Genomic DNA, 18,638 nt, shown 5'->3' with positions numbered 1-18,638 from the left:
TGTCATTGCATTCCTGCTGTGGACATGCATTACTCACTTCAGCACACATTCACTTCTAACAGAGCAGGTGAGAACCGAGAATACTTTCACTCTACTGACAGGCTGCATACCACTGTGAGAGGAGACTGTAGTGATGACGTGACACATTTTTAGCCACCCTATAGAAAGAAGATATTATACATTAACTTGACCCTCTCTTTAGTATCGAATGAGGTCATCCGGTCACGCTATGAGGATATTATTCTTCTCATAGAGGCTCTAGAGCTCAAGGCCATTTATGCTCCAGCTACAACAGATCAGCATTTTATAAAAAAAATTTTTTACATTGTCCTGTGTGAACTCTCCCTGTTATTTCTGTCCATTCTCCGAAACCCCACCATAGATAATGCATAATGCACATCGCCATTCTATCATTCTTCCCCCAGATCAAGCCCCCCCGGCTTGATCTGGGGGAAGAATGGCGATGTTGTGTTAGGGAGCCCTCTGCAATGTGCCGAGACCCAGGCAGGCAGAACGGGCTGCAGGGGCAGGACTAAAGCAACAGGCCTGTGGTGTCTCTCCAGGGCGCCACTGGGAGAGCCCCAGTGTGGAAACTATCAAGGCTCCAGCAGCTGATGTGTTCTGACAGTGTTGTGGTAGAGCCGCTCGGCCGTAAGAGGTACATAGGAAACACAGTGCGGTTCACATGGGGAGCTCTGTTTCCATCCACACCTCGGCCTCAGTGGAGTCTCGACATTTCCCACTCTGGCCACATCTATATTTTTGCTGCTGTGATGGTACTTTTGCTCAACATTTAAGGGGAAGGTTGTACTTTTGATGCTTAAAGTACATCTGGCTACTGCCTCTGGAGTGGGATTTTAAATGCAGGACTTTTTTTTATTTGCAATTATGTCTTTTATTAACTTGATTTAAGTAAAAGATCTGAGTGCTTCCTCCACCACTGTTGTCCTGCTCCCCAGGGTGTTTGAATTAACCTGACGGCTCCTCAAACGCTGTTGCCCTTTGGATAAAACTTCCAAGTAGACTTTGTAGATTTGCAGTTTGCTGTGCTGAGGCCGGACACGTGTTTTCTCAGGGCTCGTGTGTCGAGGTACGCCGCGTGGGAAACACTTGCATTCCACACCCACTTGTTGACCTCCCTGAACTCTCGCTGTGCTGATTCCTCGGTGTTACCTTGGCCGTAGGGAGAGGATGTCCACCGAGCTCACGGAGAGGACGAACATATGTAGTGGGAATCTCTCGTCCAGTAAAAATAAAATGATGACACATTTGTGTGGGAGGCATCTGTTTTCATTAATTTATTCACAACTAGCATTGCTTGAGTACTTTGCAGATATGGAGGGAAGTCATTGTGGATTGTTATTGACATGTATATAACACAGTCATCTTAGTTTCTCCAACACCTCACGGCTCGTGCTTGCATAAAAATCAGCAGTGTCAAGTGCTGCGTTTCAAGAGCCATTTGAACCCAACTGAAAACTCTCCACTTACGACAAAACCTGGATGAAAGCAAACGTGTACAAGAGGAAAATAAAGAGCTGCGCCTAACAATGACAAAAATGTGATACTTATCTAGTGTTTCCTCATGAGCTTTCTGTTTAAAGACACATAGTTCTGCCCTGAGTCACCATGTAGGACTCTGATTGTACGTTAACTTCTCTGTGTGACTCACGTTGGGTTTGGTATCATGATAATCTTCTCACACAGCAAATATTAGTTTATGATTAACAGCAGAATCTCAACTGATTGTAAACCCTGCAGGTGTTCATAAAATGGAACTTGTGCCATTTGTGTCACATGAGAGATGGAGGAAACAAGGCTTACCAAAGGTCAAGAACTGACATATTTAAGAAATACTGATGTGATTTAGTCTTGCACTTCTGTAAAGTTTGAGCATTTTCAAGAAAGAGAGAGAGAAAGAATAAATGGTCCAATTATCCTGACTTTTACTCCCTAATTCAGGTAAAGCTCCAAAACCTCTGGATCCTACAATTCCCATGATGCAACTCAATAGCATCTCGTGTTCTATCATGTTAATTTGGGTTTAATTACATGTCTGCTTGTTTTTAGGCACTATCATTGAGCACCAAGTGGGAGGAGAGCCCCTTTTTTTTTTTTGTTCAGTTTATTGAGTTACAAACAAGTTTTAACATAAGGTTTCAGGCATGTTCTATTCACTTCATTGTGATTACCTTAACTTGAAACCCATTTAATTGTGTATCTATTCAATGTATTAACAGTAATAAAAATTCTATACCAGTAGACCTAATACAATACCTGAACACTTACTGTACAAACATAAACAGACTGAAGTATTTCTATTCAGTAAGTGGACATTTTCCTGTGAACACAGCAACTGTATGTTAATGAGAGGTAGAGCCGAGATGGGGACAGGTATAGCGTAATGACTCAAATGATGACCAACATTACCACTCACATAGTTTATAACTAAATAAATGTAATTTTCTGTGCTGAACTTCACTCACAAATCCAATTTACAAAGCAAAGCTCTCAATGTGTACGGCCACTCCAAGCAACCACTCGATTGTGAGGATATCGACATTATCCAGGTGTCTCCACATGTTGCCTTTTGTCTGAGCTTATTTAAGAGCGTGTGTCCATTTTACCTCTTTGCTTTTTTAAAGAGGCTTAATCTTGTTTCAGAACATTTCCATGACAGGAGCAGTTTAACACTTTTTCTTCGCCTCTAAGGCGTGTGCCAGATGCCCTCTTTTCTTCAGAGGGGCCCTCATATTCAAATCACAGCAGCTGGGAAGTGCTTTGGTAAGAGGCAAAGGAGTGGGCAGAGACTGGGGGAGTTTTTAAGGATGTAATGGGGTGGGGGTGTGAGTTTGTTTGGCCGGTGTATAATCTGGCACACGTCTATAGCAGAGAAACCCCAGGGCTCTCAGTCTTTGATCCACATTAGCAGTGTGAGGCCTGCAGGCTGGGGGTTTGCCTGGCCTTTCAGGGATTTCACTCATTGGCAGTGACGGCATAGGAGAGAGAGGCACTGTGGGTAGGCAGGGGGGGCATGTGGCTGGAGAGACAGCAGGTTGTCTGCCCACAGGCAGCGATGCTGCAGCAGGGGCTGCCGTGAGGGAGCACACATGTCACTCTGTGAGGCTGACATTATTTTCTTTGTTAGTCTCCATGTTGATAATGGTTTCTACCCGCATTCACTGCCAAGATGTGATTTTAAACAGTGTGCTCCCACATATGCTGACCCTGGCATTTCAAATTGGCTGGCGCTGAGAATTGTGTTTTATTAAATTCATATAGAGGCTTCAGGACTGTCCTCATACAAATCGGTCTGCAGCAAACATCAGTTTCCTAGCAATTATTTCCAGATTATATTTGGCATTTTTACCTTTTTTATATTGTTAACAGTAGAGAGGGTCCTCGGATTTAAATCAGGGACATAAAGGTCACATAATGTCAGAACACCACCGTAGCAGGAATTGTATTAACCCACTGTGTACGCACTTTTTGTCTGGACCCCTTAGTTCCAATTCAGGGAAATCATAATGCTGCAGAATACAACGATAGTTTAGACAACAGCATGCTTCCCACTTTGTGGCAACAGTTTGGTGAAGACCCGTTCTTGTTTCAACATGACAAGGCAAGGAAATGGTTTTCTTTAAGGGGCTTTCTGTGGAAGAACTTTACTAGTCTGACTCAACACCTATCCCACACCTTCAGAATGAACTGGAACATTGAAAGCAGAGCCAGGCCTTATCGCCCGACATCAGTGTTGGACTTCACTAATGCTCTTGTGACTGAATGGGAGCAAATCCCTGCAGCCAGGGGGCAAAATCTTCTTGTCTTCTCAGGAGAGTAGAGTGTTATATCTGCATGTTGACGCCCACTATTTTGGATTGAGATGTTCAGAAGTCTCAAATGGGGATTAATGTTTGGGTGTTCGTAGCATTTTCATGTTTAAATACAGTTGTTGTGAGCATCAGAGAGGGTTGTTTAGGGTGAAACTGTCACACACAAAAAGAGATGTTCCTCTTTTCAAGATAAATAAATGATAACACTCCCACGGGATTGTTAAACAAACTGCGTTCTGGCAGTTAGATGGAAATTCCACAGAGAGGGAAAGTACAACGGTCTCTTTATTGTGCAAACTCTGTCAGGAGGAGGCCACTTTGCCGTTACTCATGGATCTGTGTGTTGCTTAGGGCATGATGACTGAGACTGCCCCTGGAGGTCTAAGGCAACCCTAGAGGGTCCGGAGACGAGACGCAGGGTACGCTGCAACTGAACGCACTTGTCACTGAAGATCGTCCTCACAGAGATGGCTTGGGGTAAAGAGACGAAAAGAGAGCATCTGCATTTTAGTAGCCACACTCTGCCCCCTTTTTCAGCTCTTACTATTATTTGCAAGAAATATAGAGTAATTTTCACATTTTTTGCCATCAGTTATAATAAAATCACCCCCTAAATGTATTAAGTTGCACCTTTGTTTGTAAAGTGATTGGTCTATAGTGTAACATTGCCATTACTTTTTTTTTTTTTTTTATGGTTTCCAGCTAGTTGCAAATGTCACATCTCTACTGAATCTAAAGGGCATTTCATTCATTGATGTTAGTGTTTTGCCAGGTCCCCTGATATGCAGTCACCATGTGTGTCATTGAGGATTAGGAGTTGTATTTGATTCAGGGGCCAAAGCTGGACCCATGAAGGCACTGGGAAATATCAGGAATCAGATATTTATTACATCAGAGTGAACTTTTTTCAAGGCAAGTCATTCTGTAATGGGGTGGATTTCAGGATGGGGAAAAAATCTGTTTGTCCATTATTCAATTTAACATGCATTGGCCTGTAGAAGGCTCAGGTGGTGGTCTGTGCTCAGAGAAAGACAAAGGGAGACTTTCAAGGCATTTATTGTTTTCTTAACAGAAACAGTGCAAGATCAACACCTTGTGGTAGAATGGAGAAAGGCCACCGTCTCTTTATATGTTGAATTAAGATTGACATAATAAACTTCACACAATTCAATTAAAATTTACCGTTTTTTAAGCTCAAGTTTTTGAATTTATATTACTTTTTCTAAATATACTAAAACGACAGAACAGAAGCATTTAAAAAGCACACTATTATATTAGTATAAGGTCCTGCAGTAATTTGATGGAATCCTACTTTAATAAAGGAGTGTGACACTGCAACAGAGGCTCACAAATTGTTTTCTCCTGAATGTTGGGAAATAAAAAAACAGAACACATTGACTTAATTTTAGGGACTCTAAAACTCCGGAGTAGTGTGGACGCTAGGCAAACACATAGCAAAAGATATACCGTTCAAAGCGGAAACGTAGTACTGTGTATTTAGCCTGAGAGAGAGGTAAAAGTAGGACCTAACGTGGTAAATCCTATACTATTCTGAATTATGAATATGACCATTTTCAAAAGAAGGAAACTTGACTTTTTATTATCATTTTTGATGATTATGATAAATAAGGGCAAAATAGATTGTGGCCACTGTGCTGGGATCAGAAGAGGGGGATCCATTTACATTTAAATAGAGGGGGTACTGTGAGAAGAAATAGAAAAGCGAGGTAATAACTAAATAAAGAATATAGGACACAGCAATGTGAACGGCACAATTCACTTCCTCCAGGTGGCAGTGATGTAACACTGAGGACATCAGCTACCTTTAAATTGAAAGAAAAAGAAGAAGAAAAAGAAGAAAACATTCATTGTGGTATTAGTTTTGTTAAAACTGTTGTCTTATGGACCGCCTGGCATCTTTTGGGAGTAAGTATGGATAGTATTATTCTATCTGAGTGTAACTGCTGCAGCTTTTCTCGGAAAATGTCTCTTATTTGAGGATTAGTGCATCGGCTGCACTGTAGCTAGCATCGCCTCGCTAGCATTAGCACATATAGCTGTGTTTACATTTCAGCACACTTGCCAGTCTTTGAATACACGTTGTTGCAATAACAACATGTATCGTGTGATGTACTGTCGGTTAACTTCCAGACACGATAGATATGAAGCTGAGATCGTTAAACCAAACTAGTTTAGCTTCATAAGCAGCGTCAGCACAGCTAGCATGAAGGCTAACTGTACCGTTTGTTTACAGCCGAAGAGGTGATCAGGTGTAGTTAGTTTGACCATTAACAGCCTCGTCTAGTCTGGAGGTGGTGAGGTTTAGTTAGTTTAACCACTGCACTAGCAGCCTTGTCTAGTCTGGAGGTGAGCAGGTAGCTGGTGTTTGTCTTGTTAGTCGTGGTGATTAAAGACTAATCGTGTTCGTTTCAGATGATCCTTTTGATAAACCACCATGCAGAGGCTGCTCGTCTTTTCTAACTGAGCCTTACATAAAGTGTGCAGAATGTGGACCGTCGCCTTTTTTACTCTGCCTCCAGGTGAGCACATGCCAAATGTACGTACATGTTGTTAGTGCTCTTGTTTATTCACAGAATGAAATTACATTTTTATTTATTTTTATTTCAGTGTTTCACCAAAGGATTTGAATACAAGAAGCACGAGAGTGATCACAAATATGAAATCATGGTGAGTAAAATAAAAGTAGATTTTGCACATTCAGACACGCACTCAATATTTGTTCTCACTCTTTCCTCCCTATACAGACATCGGACTTCCCTGTGCTGGATCCTGGGTGGACGGCACAGGAAGAGATGGCCCTGCTGGAAGCAGTCATGGACTGTGGCTTTGGAAACTGGTGAGAGATTTGTCACTTGGAGCTTGTAAGTCGGGATGTTGGTCAAAGTGTTGATACCAAGATAAAGGCTTGTTGAGGCTGAAAGGTATCTTTACCTAACAGTCTATGTTTGTCTGGATATTCAATCCTCCCTCATATTTCCCCCCAATTTTAAGTTGTATTGTACTCAAATTGTGACTGAATTTTAAGACTGTTTTTTGTATGACTTGTTTGATGTAATGTAAGATATTTCACCATGTGGAGACAATCACTTGCATATTGTTATCATGTGGCTTGATAAGATAAGATAATCCTTTATTAGTCCCAAAGCAGGGACATTTGCAACTACAGCTGTTCGCTGACGTGGAATATATAATGTTTAGCTTTTGGGCCAAAATGTGAATTTTCGATTCCTGTTAGCTGCTCCCGATTGAAAAGCTAGCAAATGATAATCCTTCGAGACTTTTCATCATGAAATTGGTCTTTGAACAAATGCTGTTTAGGTACAATAAGTCTGTAGAGCGTGATGGGCTTTTCATGAAAACAAGGATTTATTGGGCTGGATTCCATTCTTTGAAACCTCGAGAGAAAAGCCTTTCCGGTTTTTATTTGGATGACTAAAACATATTTCAACCGTACTGTACTGTGTGACGCGTATATAATATTGGTGGATTTAGGCATATACCTTTCTTTGAGCTATTGTTGCACACAATATTTTTTATTTGTGCTATTTGTCTCCTGCAGGCAGGATGTGGCATATCAGATGCGCACTAAAACCAAGGAGGAATGCGAGAGCCACTATATGAAGAATTTCATCCATAATCCGCTATTCTCCTCCACCTTGCTCAGCCTCCGGAAGACAAAAGACTCGCGCTTTGCAGAGGGCGCCATTCCATTCAAACGTCAGTATCCACATTATCTGCCTTCTTTGTTGTTGTCTTCACTAATGTTGCAGCAAGAATAAGACGCAACAAAATCAGACTAGTTCAGTAACCGACATTTAATATTAGTCTGTTTAGTTATGTGTTGCCACCTCCCAGCCATTAGCCCTGTATGCCTTTTAATATTAAGCTATATATGGATAGCCTTCAGATCAGCCAGAATAATGATTTTCATTTAGTAACTGAAAAGAGATGACAAAAATTGGAAGTCTGATACCTACTGACCAGTTGGACAGAAGGAGTTGGTGAGTCAGGAACTTGTCTCAGTTTCTCAAGGTCTCAAGGTCTCCATATGTCACAACGTTTGGGAGCTCAACAAACATTTCACTGTCTCTTCACATTTCTGATATTTCTTATGACTGCTACGTATTCAAAAATCAAGTCTTCTAAGGAGTTTGCAGGAGGCGGATTTCTTGTTTTCATACACAACACAAAGGAAATGCTCAAATGTTGCATGTACTGTATCGCTCTGATTTTCCAGCCACTGATGATCCTCCACGGCCTACATTTGACTCTGTGCTGTCTCGAGATATGGCCGGATACATGCCCGCCAGAGCAGACTTCATGGAGGTAAGAGGGGATACAGTCGTATTGTGCTTTATCATCTATGTGCTAACATAGCCTGTCAACATGAATAAAGAACAGAAATGGCCACGAGATGGCTCATTACAATGATATTGAAACCGTGACTCATGCTCTTATTGTTGTCTCCCCACGTTTGCTTTAGCTCATAAATTGTTTTTGAATATGAGCACACCTGGGATCATTGCTTCATTGATCATTGAGTTCAAACCTCTAGCTTATGAAAATTATTTTTTCACTGTCCTGGTAGGAGTTTGACAACTATGCAGAATGGGACTTGAAAGACATCGACTTTGTGGATGATGATTCAGACATCCTACGTGGTGTGTAGAATCTAAATAGAGATCTTTTTTATGAACTTGTTTTTCATTTTGGAAATTGAAGGTGAACTTTTACTCATGTGTATTGTTTTATTTCAGCACTCAAGCTTTCAGTTGTTGATATTTATCATTCAAGACTAAGAGAGAGACAGCGAAGGAAAAAGTAGGTCATTTTTCTCTCCATTAAATGATGAATAATCAGTATTTATGTGTTTGGCATTATGTAATGACCCCTGTCTGTCAGTAGATGGCACTTTAAGCTTCTATCTACACTGACCTTTTTGAAGCCTCATTCCCTCCAGATTATTTGTATGCTTTCAGGCTGAATGAATGCATTTCATACTAAATTAAAACGTACAAGGCAAACAATTTTGAACTGCTATCTGTACCTTCTTCTTATTAATTCAAATGCTAAAATATTCATAATTTCTAAACTGTATTATGATTTTGTTATAAGCGCTTTAAAGACACGAGTCCTGGGAGACTGGAATTATTCAGCCGAGTGATTCTAATTGCATATTTAAGCTATATTATATTTTCAGGCTATCATTACAAGCTTCAGGGAGTCATTCTGGTGCAAGCAGAAAGGTCTCACGTCACCGGTGTTCATTATGATGGCAAAGGCATCGCACGGCAGCGTTGATGTGATGCTTGTAGTGTCAAAAGACTCAACCCTCTTCTTAAGGTTTACTTCTATTCAAAGCTGGAATGTCTTTGGAAATGTGTCTGTTTTCCAGTGAATGCCGTGCATGTCAAACTGACATTTTGTTCAGCTTTTGTCCTCACTGCAAATGTTTGTTAAATGTTTAAAAACCCACAGAATATGTATGATTTCAGAGAAACACTAATGCCTGCCTATAAGACTCTAAAATGCCTTTAGTGACTTTATATGACACCTTTTGCTCTCGCGTGCATTTGTCTTCAGATCTGAAACAATTAGTTGATCAAAGAAAAAAAAAATCACATTTATATCAATAAGGGTAGACTAAATAATGGAACAGTAAAACATGTTCCATCTCAACAGCACCACAAAATACGTCCTTCAAAACAATCATACAGTTTAATTTCAGTTTAGTTTAATCAAATACTGAACATTATAACCTTCATGAAGGAATATTATTGAAAGCCTGTTGTATTGGACTGCAAAAGGTTTTGTCAAGTGTACCTGATGGTGTTGTTAATTAGCATAGGTTTTGGACAGTTGGCCAAACAAAAAATACAGTTTGAAGAGGAGTGATGAAAAGTAATGGGTAGTTGCACCCCCAGTGGCCTTGTTAGTTTTCTATGAAATAAATCATTTGCATTTGAAGGTCTTAGTCAGTTGGTACTCTTTCTAGAGAATCTCCTCCTTCAGCCTATTAGCTGTTATTCTTTGACATCCGCAAGCAATCCTCGCTGTAATGGATCATCACTAAATAACCTTTAACGAGTTTGTGCTCGCCAAGCACGGTGGAATGGCGTGTGTTATAGCGCCCTCCTCGTTCCTCTTATTGAACACGTGTCACCGAACTGCTGTGTACAAGACGGGTGTATTTTTCGGGTCTTCAATGCCACGATGACTTAATAGACCGTACCAGCCAAGATTATTGCATATGGGTAAATGCCAGGCTAGATGTCGCAGAGACACAGCAATCAAAATATTAACTTGCAAAAATAATAAATTTACATTTTGATTTCCTGCAGGGTTATCCGAGACCACGGACTGATCAACCTGCGGAAATTCCAGAGTAAGTCCTCTTGTGAAACTCTCGGCTGTATTCATAGCAACTCAGGGAGGCATCTGATATCTAGCGGCCAAATCGCTGCTTACGGTTTCTATGGCTGCATCCAAACAACTGCAGCGTAATAACCACCGTTAACCTCTGTGGCCCCCCACCGAGCTTAAGTGTGGCAACTGATGAAGTTTGTATTTATGATCGAGGTTGCAAATAGCCTGCTTGCCCGTGTGCCTCGGCATGATTGCTTCGCTAAGAATAGATCCCTGTGTGGTGACCACTGCTGCCATAATGAATGAAATGCAGGGCTCTTCTTTTATTGATCCACTTGTCAAAGGTTGGATTTAAACTGCAAGCTCAGTATTTGCACCAGAGGTCAGATGGAAAGCAAAGGGCCTATATTTGTTTCTTTCTGACTACGTCCGACCATACAGCCCATCGTTACATCTCCACGTGTTGCTCTGTGAAATTGTCTGTGGTTTGGGAGCAGAAGAGTTCTCCCCTCATGTTATATTTATGCGCCCTCCAGTTAGCCCTCCTCCCTGGTTTCCTCCCTCCAGTCCCTTATCTCCCCAGTCTTTCAAGACAAAGGGGAAGTCAGAGTAGCTGTAGAGCTGCAGACTGGTTGTCATGGAGACTGTCAAAGAGTGTGTGTGTGTGTGTGTGTGTGTGTCGCATGCGATAATGGAGGCAGTATCCAAGCCCTGGAGGCTCACGGTATCGTGTCTCAGTAAGTGCTGGGGGCAGATGGAGCACTTTTGTTGTGTTTAGGGCAGCGGCCTGTCTGATGTCCTGTGTGGGCGTGTTACAGTAAATGCTTCAAGTCGGTGTTGTCCTGTTTGCAGTCAGTGTTTTTGCGTCCAGAAGTCTGGGCTTGGTGTCTCCAACATTGTTCTGTGTGTCCACTGTTTTGTGTCAGGTCGTGACTTGCATGCACGCACACTGGCTCTGACACTTTACTCAGCAACACTTTGAGACAAACACAACAAGCTCTTCAGAGAAAGTGTACAGTATGAGTGTAGCGTCAAATGGTCAGTTACCCGTTGCTTTTTTAAAGCAGTGAGGTTGATTTGATCTGTGGGTTTAATACTTGTTCTTGTTGTGCTCTTAAATCAGGCTTTGAATTAGTAAAAGGAGAAGAAAAAAAATCTCAAACAAAACTTAATTTAGAAACCTTGGCTCTGACCAACACTCTGACTAAATGGCAGCAATTATCAATGAAGCTTGAATTTCTGTTGGATAACTTGATGATTTCATATATCAAGATGAGAGTCCAACAGCAGTGTTTTATTTAGAGATTCCATTCTGTACCAATGTTCAATAATTGTTCAATAAGAAATCACATCTTTAGAAACAAATTTGATTTACTAAGTATGTGTTGACATGGATTTTGCTTTGGTGCAGGTTTCAGTACATCAAAATAAATCAATGTAAATTAGGTTAGAATTAAAGGTGTTCAATAGAAACAAATGGGTATAAAGATGACGTGTTCATATACTAATGAACAGGGTTTGAGCATGTTGACATTTTGCTCAAAACTGCACTCTACTTACAGCATGGCTGAATACTTTTGTTAAAAGGAGGATTGCAGTTTTTTTCTGTTAAAGAGTGAGCTGTCAGTCGACCAGCATCCTGCTCTGTGCCGTCTGGTCATAACCCAGACATGCAGTCTGATGCGCTGACAGACAGCTAAGGCGAGTCAATAGCCGTTGGCTTAACAACAATGTATACAGCAGAGTTTACAGAGGAAGTGGAGTTCTGTGTGATGTGTTATTTGTACAGTGCATAGTGTGCAATGATACCAGGAGGAAACTAAAATGTACAGATCCATACAGTCTGTTCTGTACATCTCCACACGGCAGCTTCACAAGATCATTATGAGTTCAGCCACAGCATGACTTTGATAATAGATACTAGTTAAATATTATTTACATGCATTTAAATCCAGTGTTGATTCAGGTGATAAAGTAGACGGTGCAGTTTGTGTGAAATCAGGCAAACAAAAATTAAATTGCTGCACTTCCTCAAATGCACAAATAAATCGCATCAACCAGCGATGTGCAAAAGTATCTAAGCGGATGGATTTTTCTTTCATTATTCCTGTTATATTTGTTTGTGTCTTCTGCCCACTCACTTCTTTCCTCCCTCTCTCTCTCAGTGCTGGAGCGATGTTACCCAAAGGAGGTGCAGGAGCTGTATGACGTCATGAGACGATTCGCCAGAGTGGTTGGACCCATTGAACACGACAAATTCATTGAAAGTCATGCACGTTAGTATCTGGCCGAGTACACATGGATGGGCTCTGAAAGGCACAAACACAGAAGTCATTTAACCAGTCCTTTTCAAAGTGCCCATTTCGCTTCATAGATTCCCAGTATAGTTTTATGTACAATGGTGACAGAATAGAGGGAAAAACCAACATGAAGTGTCTGAGTAAGATGATGTTCCACTATCACCAGAACAGCTTCAATTGTTGTAGACTTTTTTTAACAAGATATTCTTTCATTTGGAGTTTTGATGCTGGTGAAGAGTGCTGTCGAACACATCCGTTAAAGAATTATGTTTCTGAACTAATTTATTCAGTTTTTTCCTAAAAGTAAAAGTTTGCCATTTTGGGATGTATGCCTGATTGTTTTCTAGTGGATAGTTGGATGAAAGATTGATACCTCTCGTATATCTGTCCATTAAAATAAGGCTTCAGCCAGCAGCTGATAAGCTTAGCATTGCAGAACGGCAAATTGTTGTTTTCCTATTTTGGTCTTCTATATACAGAGTAAAACTGCAATCATTGTATTTTCTTTGAACACTTGGGAGGCTGCGAAAACAAGTTGAGGCTTTGTTTCTGTTTCCATCTAATACATGAAAGTCTAATATTCCCGGGTCTCTACCAACTCTTGAGGGAAATATCTGGGTCTTTAGCTGCTAAATGCTCCACTTTGTTCACCAGCTAGTCTCTAACTGTGTCTGAGGAAGTCGTGTTCAGAGTAACCCAAACATTGAAATTGTTTGGCAGACAGCTGAACGAGCAGAAACTGACCACTAAGCTGCAACAACCCTCACCCTACATCTGCTGAAACGCGAAACTCACTCCCCAAAGACCGATCCTTACTTTTTGCTTTTGAGGTCAATGCCTCACCTCAACCATCGAGAGAGTTTAGCAAATTGAAGGTTACCATTTGGACACCGGCCTCTGTGCTGAGCTCAGCTAACCGGCTGCTCCAGTGAGCAAAAAAGCATGTTTCCCAATTTATTTATTTTTACTGAAACAATATGCACACTAAGCATGTATGCATATTGATGGCTTGGACTTTGCACTTCTCATGAATCATCTGAGTCAAGCAAAAATGCTTATTCATGATGTTGTATGAAGTGTTGAGACTTTAGCTGTGGTTCAAGTCTCCATCTTTGAAAGAGTATGTTCAGATTTGCCTTTCTCTCTTTTTTTCCTTGCAGTGGAGTTTGAGCTGAGGAGAGAGATCCGCAGGCTGCAGGAGTACAGAAAGGCAGGGATCAAATCTTTCTGCAGTGAGTTTAGTTTGACCTTTTCATTCCTCTGTTCAACAAAACTTAATTTTAAAAGTTTCATGCGTAAGCAGGGGAAGTGTATTTATATTCAGATTTGAGCAGATGTCTTTATTTGGAGTTTTTTGAGCTGCAATATCAGCTGAATGATATCAGAGAATTGCTGACAGAATTATTAAAAGACTTGAATATTCCCGTTTACATCATGAATGATTTCAGTAAATTAAGCCGTCGTCCCACCTGGAAACGGCCCGTCATCACCTTGAGAGTATTAGTCACCACCCTGAACCCCTTGATGTCTCTGCTGACCTCTGTGTGTAACCAACTCCCAGGTGCCAAGGTGTACGAGCGGGCAAAGCGGATGCGGGAGGAGGAGCGGCGGAAGCGGACCATGTTGTGTGACGTGCTGCAGTACATCCAGGATGGCAGAGCCTGCCAGCAGTGGCTCAGCAAACAGGCTGCAATGTGAGACGCTCTGCTTGTTACTCAGCGGGTAGTAGAAGGGCTGCTGAAGGCACACTCCTCGGAGACGCCGACCTCCGTCATCACACTCGCACACAGCCGCTCTGAGACGAATAGAGCATACGCTTATGTTGCTGTGCAGCCTCCTTAGACCTCAGTCTCTTTGGTATTTTTAGTCTTTTTAATGATCGTTGCTCTTTGGGTGGAAACCACTAATTATTCCACCAATAAAAAAAATAATAATCTTGTATGCGATGATTCATGTTTTTTGGATGATGATTCAAGTGTGTCGAGAATAGTGAACAGATCCCAGAGACGCTGTGTGTAAGTGGGACGTTTGTGTGTATAAATAAGAGATGCTATCACTTGACTTTCTGATTTCAGAGACGCTGGCATCACTCCAGCTGTCACAACAATCACAGTGTCAGGTACGCAGCTTCTCTCCGCCTTTCCGTCTGTACTCCCTCCTCTCGTTTGCCTCTGCATGGCCCCCAGGCACAGTCACATTACTGCAGAAGCTCCTCCATAAGTACACTCTAAACATTGGCCCCTATGTGCATATTTATCTTGCAGTTTTTCCCATTAGCGGCCTTTACTTAACCTCCAAAGCACAAATGAGAAGCACACTCCCATGCGGCTATATTTAAACAATTTGCTCATCGTAAATATTTCTTCGCCTCCAAGCAGAGTAATTAACTGCACACAGTCAGTCTGCTGTTATGTTATTTGTAGTGCAGACTAACACCGCGGTGCTGACTGTCTGTTTGACTGTTGTTGAATTTCTGCTCCACAGCAACAGGTAGGCGGAGCGCTCCTCCTCTCAATCTGACCGGGCTGCCGGGGACGGAGAAACTCAACGAGCGGGAGAAAGAGGTACGCCTTTCCCTTATCTAAGCCTAATGGGCCATACGTAAAGACTGCAGTATGCTTCAAGTGAAGGAGGTTGTCTCATGTGTCGCCCGAATACTTCTAAAAGCAAAATGGATTATACTTGTACGCAAAGCATCTTATCCCAAATGCATTTAAGGGAGGATCAGGCAACTAATAGTGGGAGATATGTTAACATATTTATCATGTATTCTAGTGGTTTATTATGTATTCTGGTGGTTTAATGAGGGTCATAGTTCGTTTAGCCTGTCCACTGCCGTGTTACCAGCTCTGTGAGGCTGCACACGGAGCTAAATGTTCCATCGGTATACTAACGTGCTCACAATGCTACCATGCTGATGTGTTGAAGGTATCATGTTAACCATGTTCACCATCGTAATTTAGTGTGTTAGTATGCTTACATCAGCAGTTGTTTTGGCTCATAAACCAAAGTATTGAACTAATTCAAATTACTCGTGGCACGAATTGAAAAGTCAAGAGGATCACCAGAAGTCAGTACGATTCCTCCTCTGGGGATCATGAATATGAATACAGAATGTCATTACCACAATAGTTATTTCGGTCTGGACCAACGTGGCGGACACTTCCACACACCTGGCCTATTTCTGCATACAAATGGTCTGATTCTGGTCTCAAGCTCCCGCTGTTCTAGCAGGGTTTCAGACGCAGCACTTTCTTTTAAGCATACTGAGGCCTTAAATAAAACATTGTATATGCTTTGCAATGTCTCTTACTCCGCTGTATTTGTTTTGTGCTTGTAGTTATGCCAGGTTGTGCGGCTGGTGCCGGGGGCCTATCTGGAGTACAAGCAAGCCCTGCTGAATGAGTGCAGACGGCAGGGCGGGCTGCGGCTGGCTCAGGCCCGAGCGCTCATCAAGATCGACGTCAACAAGACGCGCAAAATCTACGACTTCTTAATCAAGGAGGGCTACATCACTAAAGCCTAGAAAGCTTTCATTTGACTTCAGAGGAGGTGGATTGTGGTTAGTGTTTCATGTGTTTTCTAATCTTGTAACATTGTAACTTGTGTTATGTTAGAGGTTCAGATAGTTGCTGCTCCTTTTGAAATTTTGTAACATTTGTACGGTGTGTTTTGTCTAAAATGTATTAAAATGGAAAATCTCATATAATTCTCTGTCAGAAGAACAGGGGCTCATGCTAAATGAGGATGTATTTATTTCTCCTGTCATAAAATGTTTATGAAAAAAAAGATGCGTACTCTGATATTTTTACTTGCACTGAATTAATGGCTGTACTTTGACAAACATGTCTGGGAAAACTTTATTTTACTGGCCCCATGGTTTCCCATAATTTACTCTAGATTAACTGTAAATCGATATGTATTTTGTATCAAGAATGCTGTAATTGTGCACTAATTACAAGGAAGGCAGAGGACGTTCAACTGGTACCTTTCTTGTGAATTAATTCAAATTATAATCATATAGTCCTTCAGTCAATTTAATTGCAGTCATACAATTTAACATGTATGGTGGATAAAGTTTTCAATAATACATTTACTTTCACTAGAGCAGTTCTATCAAGAACCTTTATCTACATTTGCTCATAAACTTAACTAATCAAACTCTATTAACTATACACATTTGTGTTAGTAAAGCCAAGACAAAAACTTATTGTATGAAACATCTTAGAACATTATTGGGAAATCAAATGTTTTTAAAGCAAACTTTGTTTGCAAAATACAAATATTTAAAATCTCAATGTAGCTGATGCAAGCAAGCAGGAGAGTCGATGTGTATGGATCAACTTTATGGACTCACAAGATATATAATGATTCTCTGTCGCTCTAACGGTTTTAAATGTAAACACCAGTAGAATAAATGAATGTATCATGTGTTCCTCTCTATAAATGGCCACTACAGGTTTCCAGATTACATATACTATATATCTCATTGTAGAGCCATCACATTCAGCCTGATCATTGATAAACTGATGTTTTAGTCGGTATTTTTGAATGATGCGCCACAGTGGCAGACAGTTAGTGGCATCAGTGACTCGATCCTCTCTGTTTCCATCTGTGCACGGTGCGACGTGGGAGAACTGTGATGGATCTGACACCGGCAGGAAGCAGTCAGCTTCTTTATTAAGTCACTGCGCCACAACAAACGAGAAGTAGCAGAGTTAAATTACTCGTTTCTCTCATTTCACAGGATACAGGTTTCCTCTCACGCCACAAGACTTGGCTCCAACCAGCCTCAACAACCAAGGCTTTAATCCATCCTCTCTCCCTTTTTTATTTTCTGTTTAAAGCGTACATTCTTATGCCTGCAAATAGTGGCGGTTGGGGTTCGGTTTGTGTTAAAGGAAATTCCACTGAGAACTCTTCCATATCACTGACAATGAAGCCACCATGTAGTCTTTCAAGAGATCTTGAATATATAATACAATAGCTGCATCTTGCTTGATTATTGGGTCGCAGGCTCGCAGCACATGTATAGTAGAGTGGGCGTTTCTGGCCCAACGTCCCTTTACTTGCAAAGTGCGTTGAAAAGAGAAACATGTTTTAAAGGGTCAAACTCTAGCAACACGTCTACAAATCAGAAATAAGGTTAAGGTGAGACATGTATCATCGTAAAAATATTCACAGAAGAAAAACACAGAGGCATCCAACCAAATACATTATGTGCACAGCAGCCATCCAAATGCACAGTCACAGTGCGAAGACTGCATCCAATAGTGACCTCATAGTGTGCTGAGCACAATGACATTCACCCATATATGGATATGGAGTTTGTAACATGGTCCTGTTGCATTTGACCAATCACATGCATTGCTTTATCAGAGGTGATTAAGCCCACCTTCAGTCCACAGTGATATTGCTTTTGATACTACAAGTGTTGCTTGAGTTCTGACCCAGACGATTTATTAATTATTCATTTATAAATTAAAAATGTCTTCTTATTTTCTCTCCTGCTCTTCATTGTTGCATTTTCGCTTCGATCTATCCATCAACTTCAAGAGTAAATTATTTGTTTACACAAAGGTTATATGTCTTTTGGATTATTACATGCTGCATATATGCTTTTTTATTTTATATATATATATATATATATATATATATATATATATATATATATATATATATGCTTTACACAAGCTCTTGCTTGATATTTATTTTTGCCCCATTGAGTGTTACATTAGATGCGACAGCTTTCTTTCTTTCTTGAAGGACGTGTGTCTCTGTCTGTGACTCGCTTTGTATCTCCACCGACTCATGGAGGGATGTGAATGCAGACAACACTGGCCGATGACAGGAGGTGTCTTTCAGACAACAAGACAGACATCAAGTCACAAGCTAATTAGCCCCCCCGCCCTGCACTGGATGCATATTGATTCACCATCCAGAATATCTTCATGTCTTTCCAGCTGAGCAGACTGCTCACCTGCTTCACCAGCACATGTTGTAGCATGGCCCTCTCTCTGCCAGGTAGAGGCCATGCTGTAGTGGCAGGGGCAGCAGATGGAGCAGATGTTGGTGTCAACGCTCTGCATGTGTGCAGAGATGCAACATTTCTCAACCC

General features: G+C 41.2%; 1 protein-coding gene across 1 annotated transcript; it reads left to right on the top strand.

Annotated features, from left to right (window-relative positions):
* The first annotated feature begins 5,634 nt into the window (after positions 1-5,634).
* Positions 5,635-16,244, top strand: tada2a (transcriptional adaptor 2A). The gene is made up of 15 exons (XM_079224585.1): positions 5,635-5,759; positions 6,267-6,373; positions 6,462-6,521; positions 6,599-6,690; positions 7,414-7,571; positions 8,092-8,180; positions 8,443-8,515; positions 8,612-8,675; positions 10,196-10,239; positions 12,386-12,496; positions 13,681-13,752; positions 14,082-14,214; positions 14,596-14,639; positions 15,005-15,084; positions 15,861-16,244. The coding sequence occupies exons 1-15, from the start codon at positions 5,735-5,737 to the stop codon at positions 16,044-16,046; spliced, it is 1,338 nt and encodes a 445-aa protein (XP_079080711.1). The 5' UTR covers positions 5,635-5,734; the 3' UTR covers positions 16,047-16,244.
* The last annotated feature ends 2,394 nt before the right edge of the window (positions 16,245-18,638 follow it).

Source organism: Taurulus bubalis, assembly GCF_910589615.1.
Source record: "Taurulus bubalis genome assembly, chromosome: 10".
Lineage (NCBI taxonomy): Eukaryota > Metazoa > Chordata > Actinopteri > Perciformes > Cottidae > Taurulus > Taurulus bubalis.
Note: the sequence above shows the minus strand (reverse complement) of the source record. Positions and strands in the feature narration are given on the sequence as shown.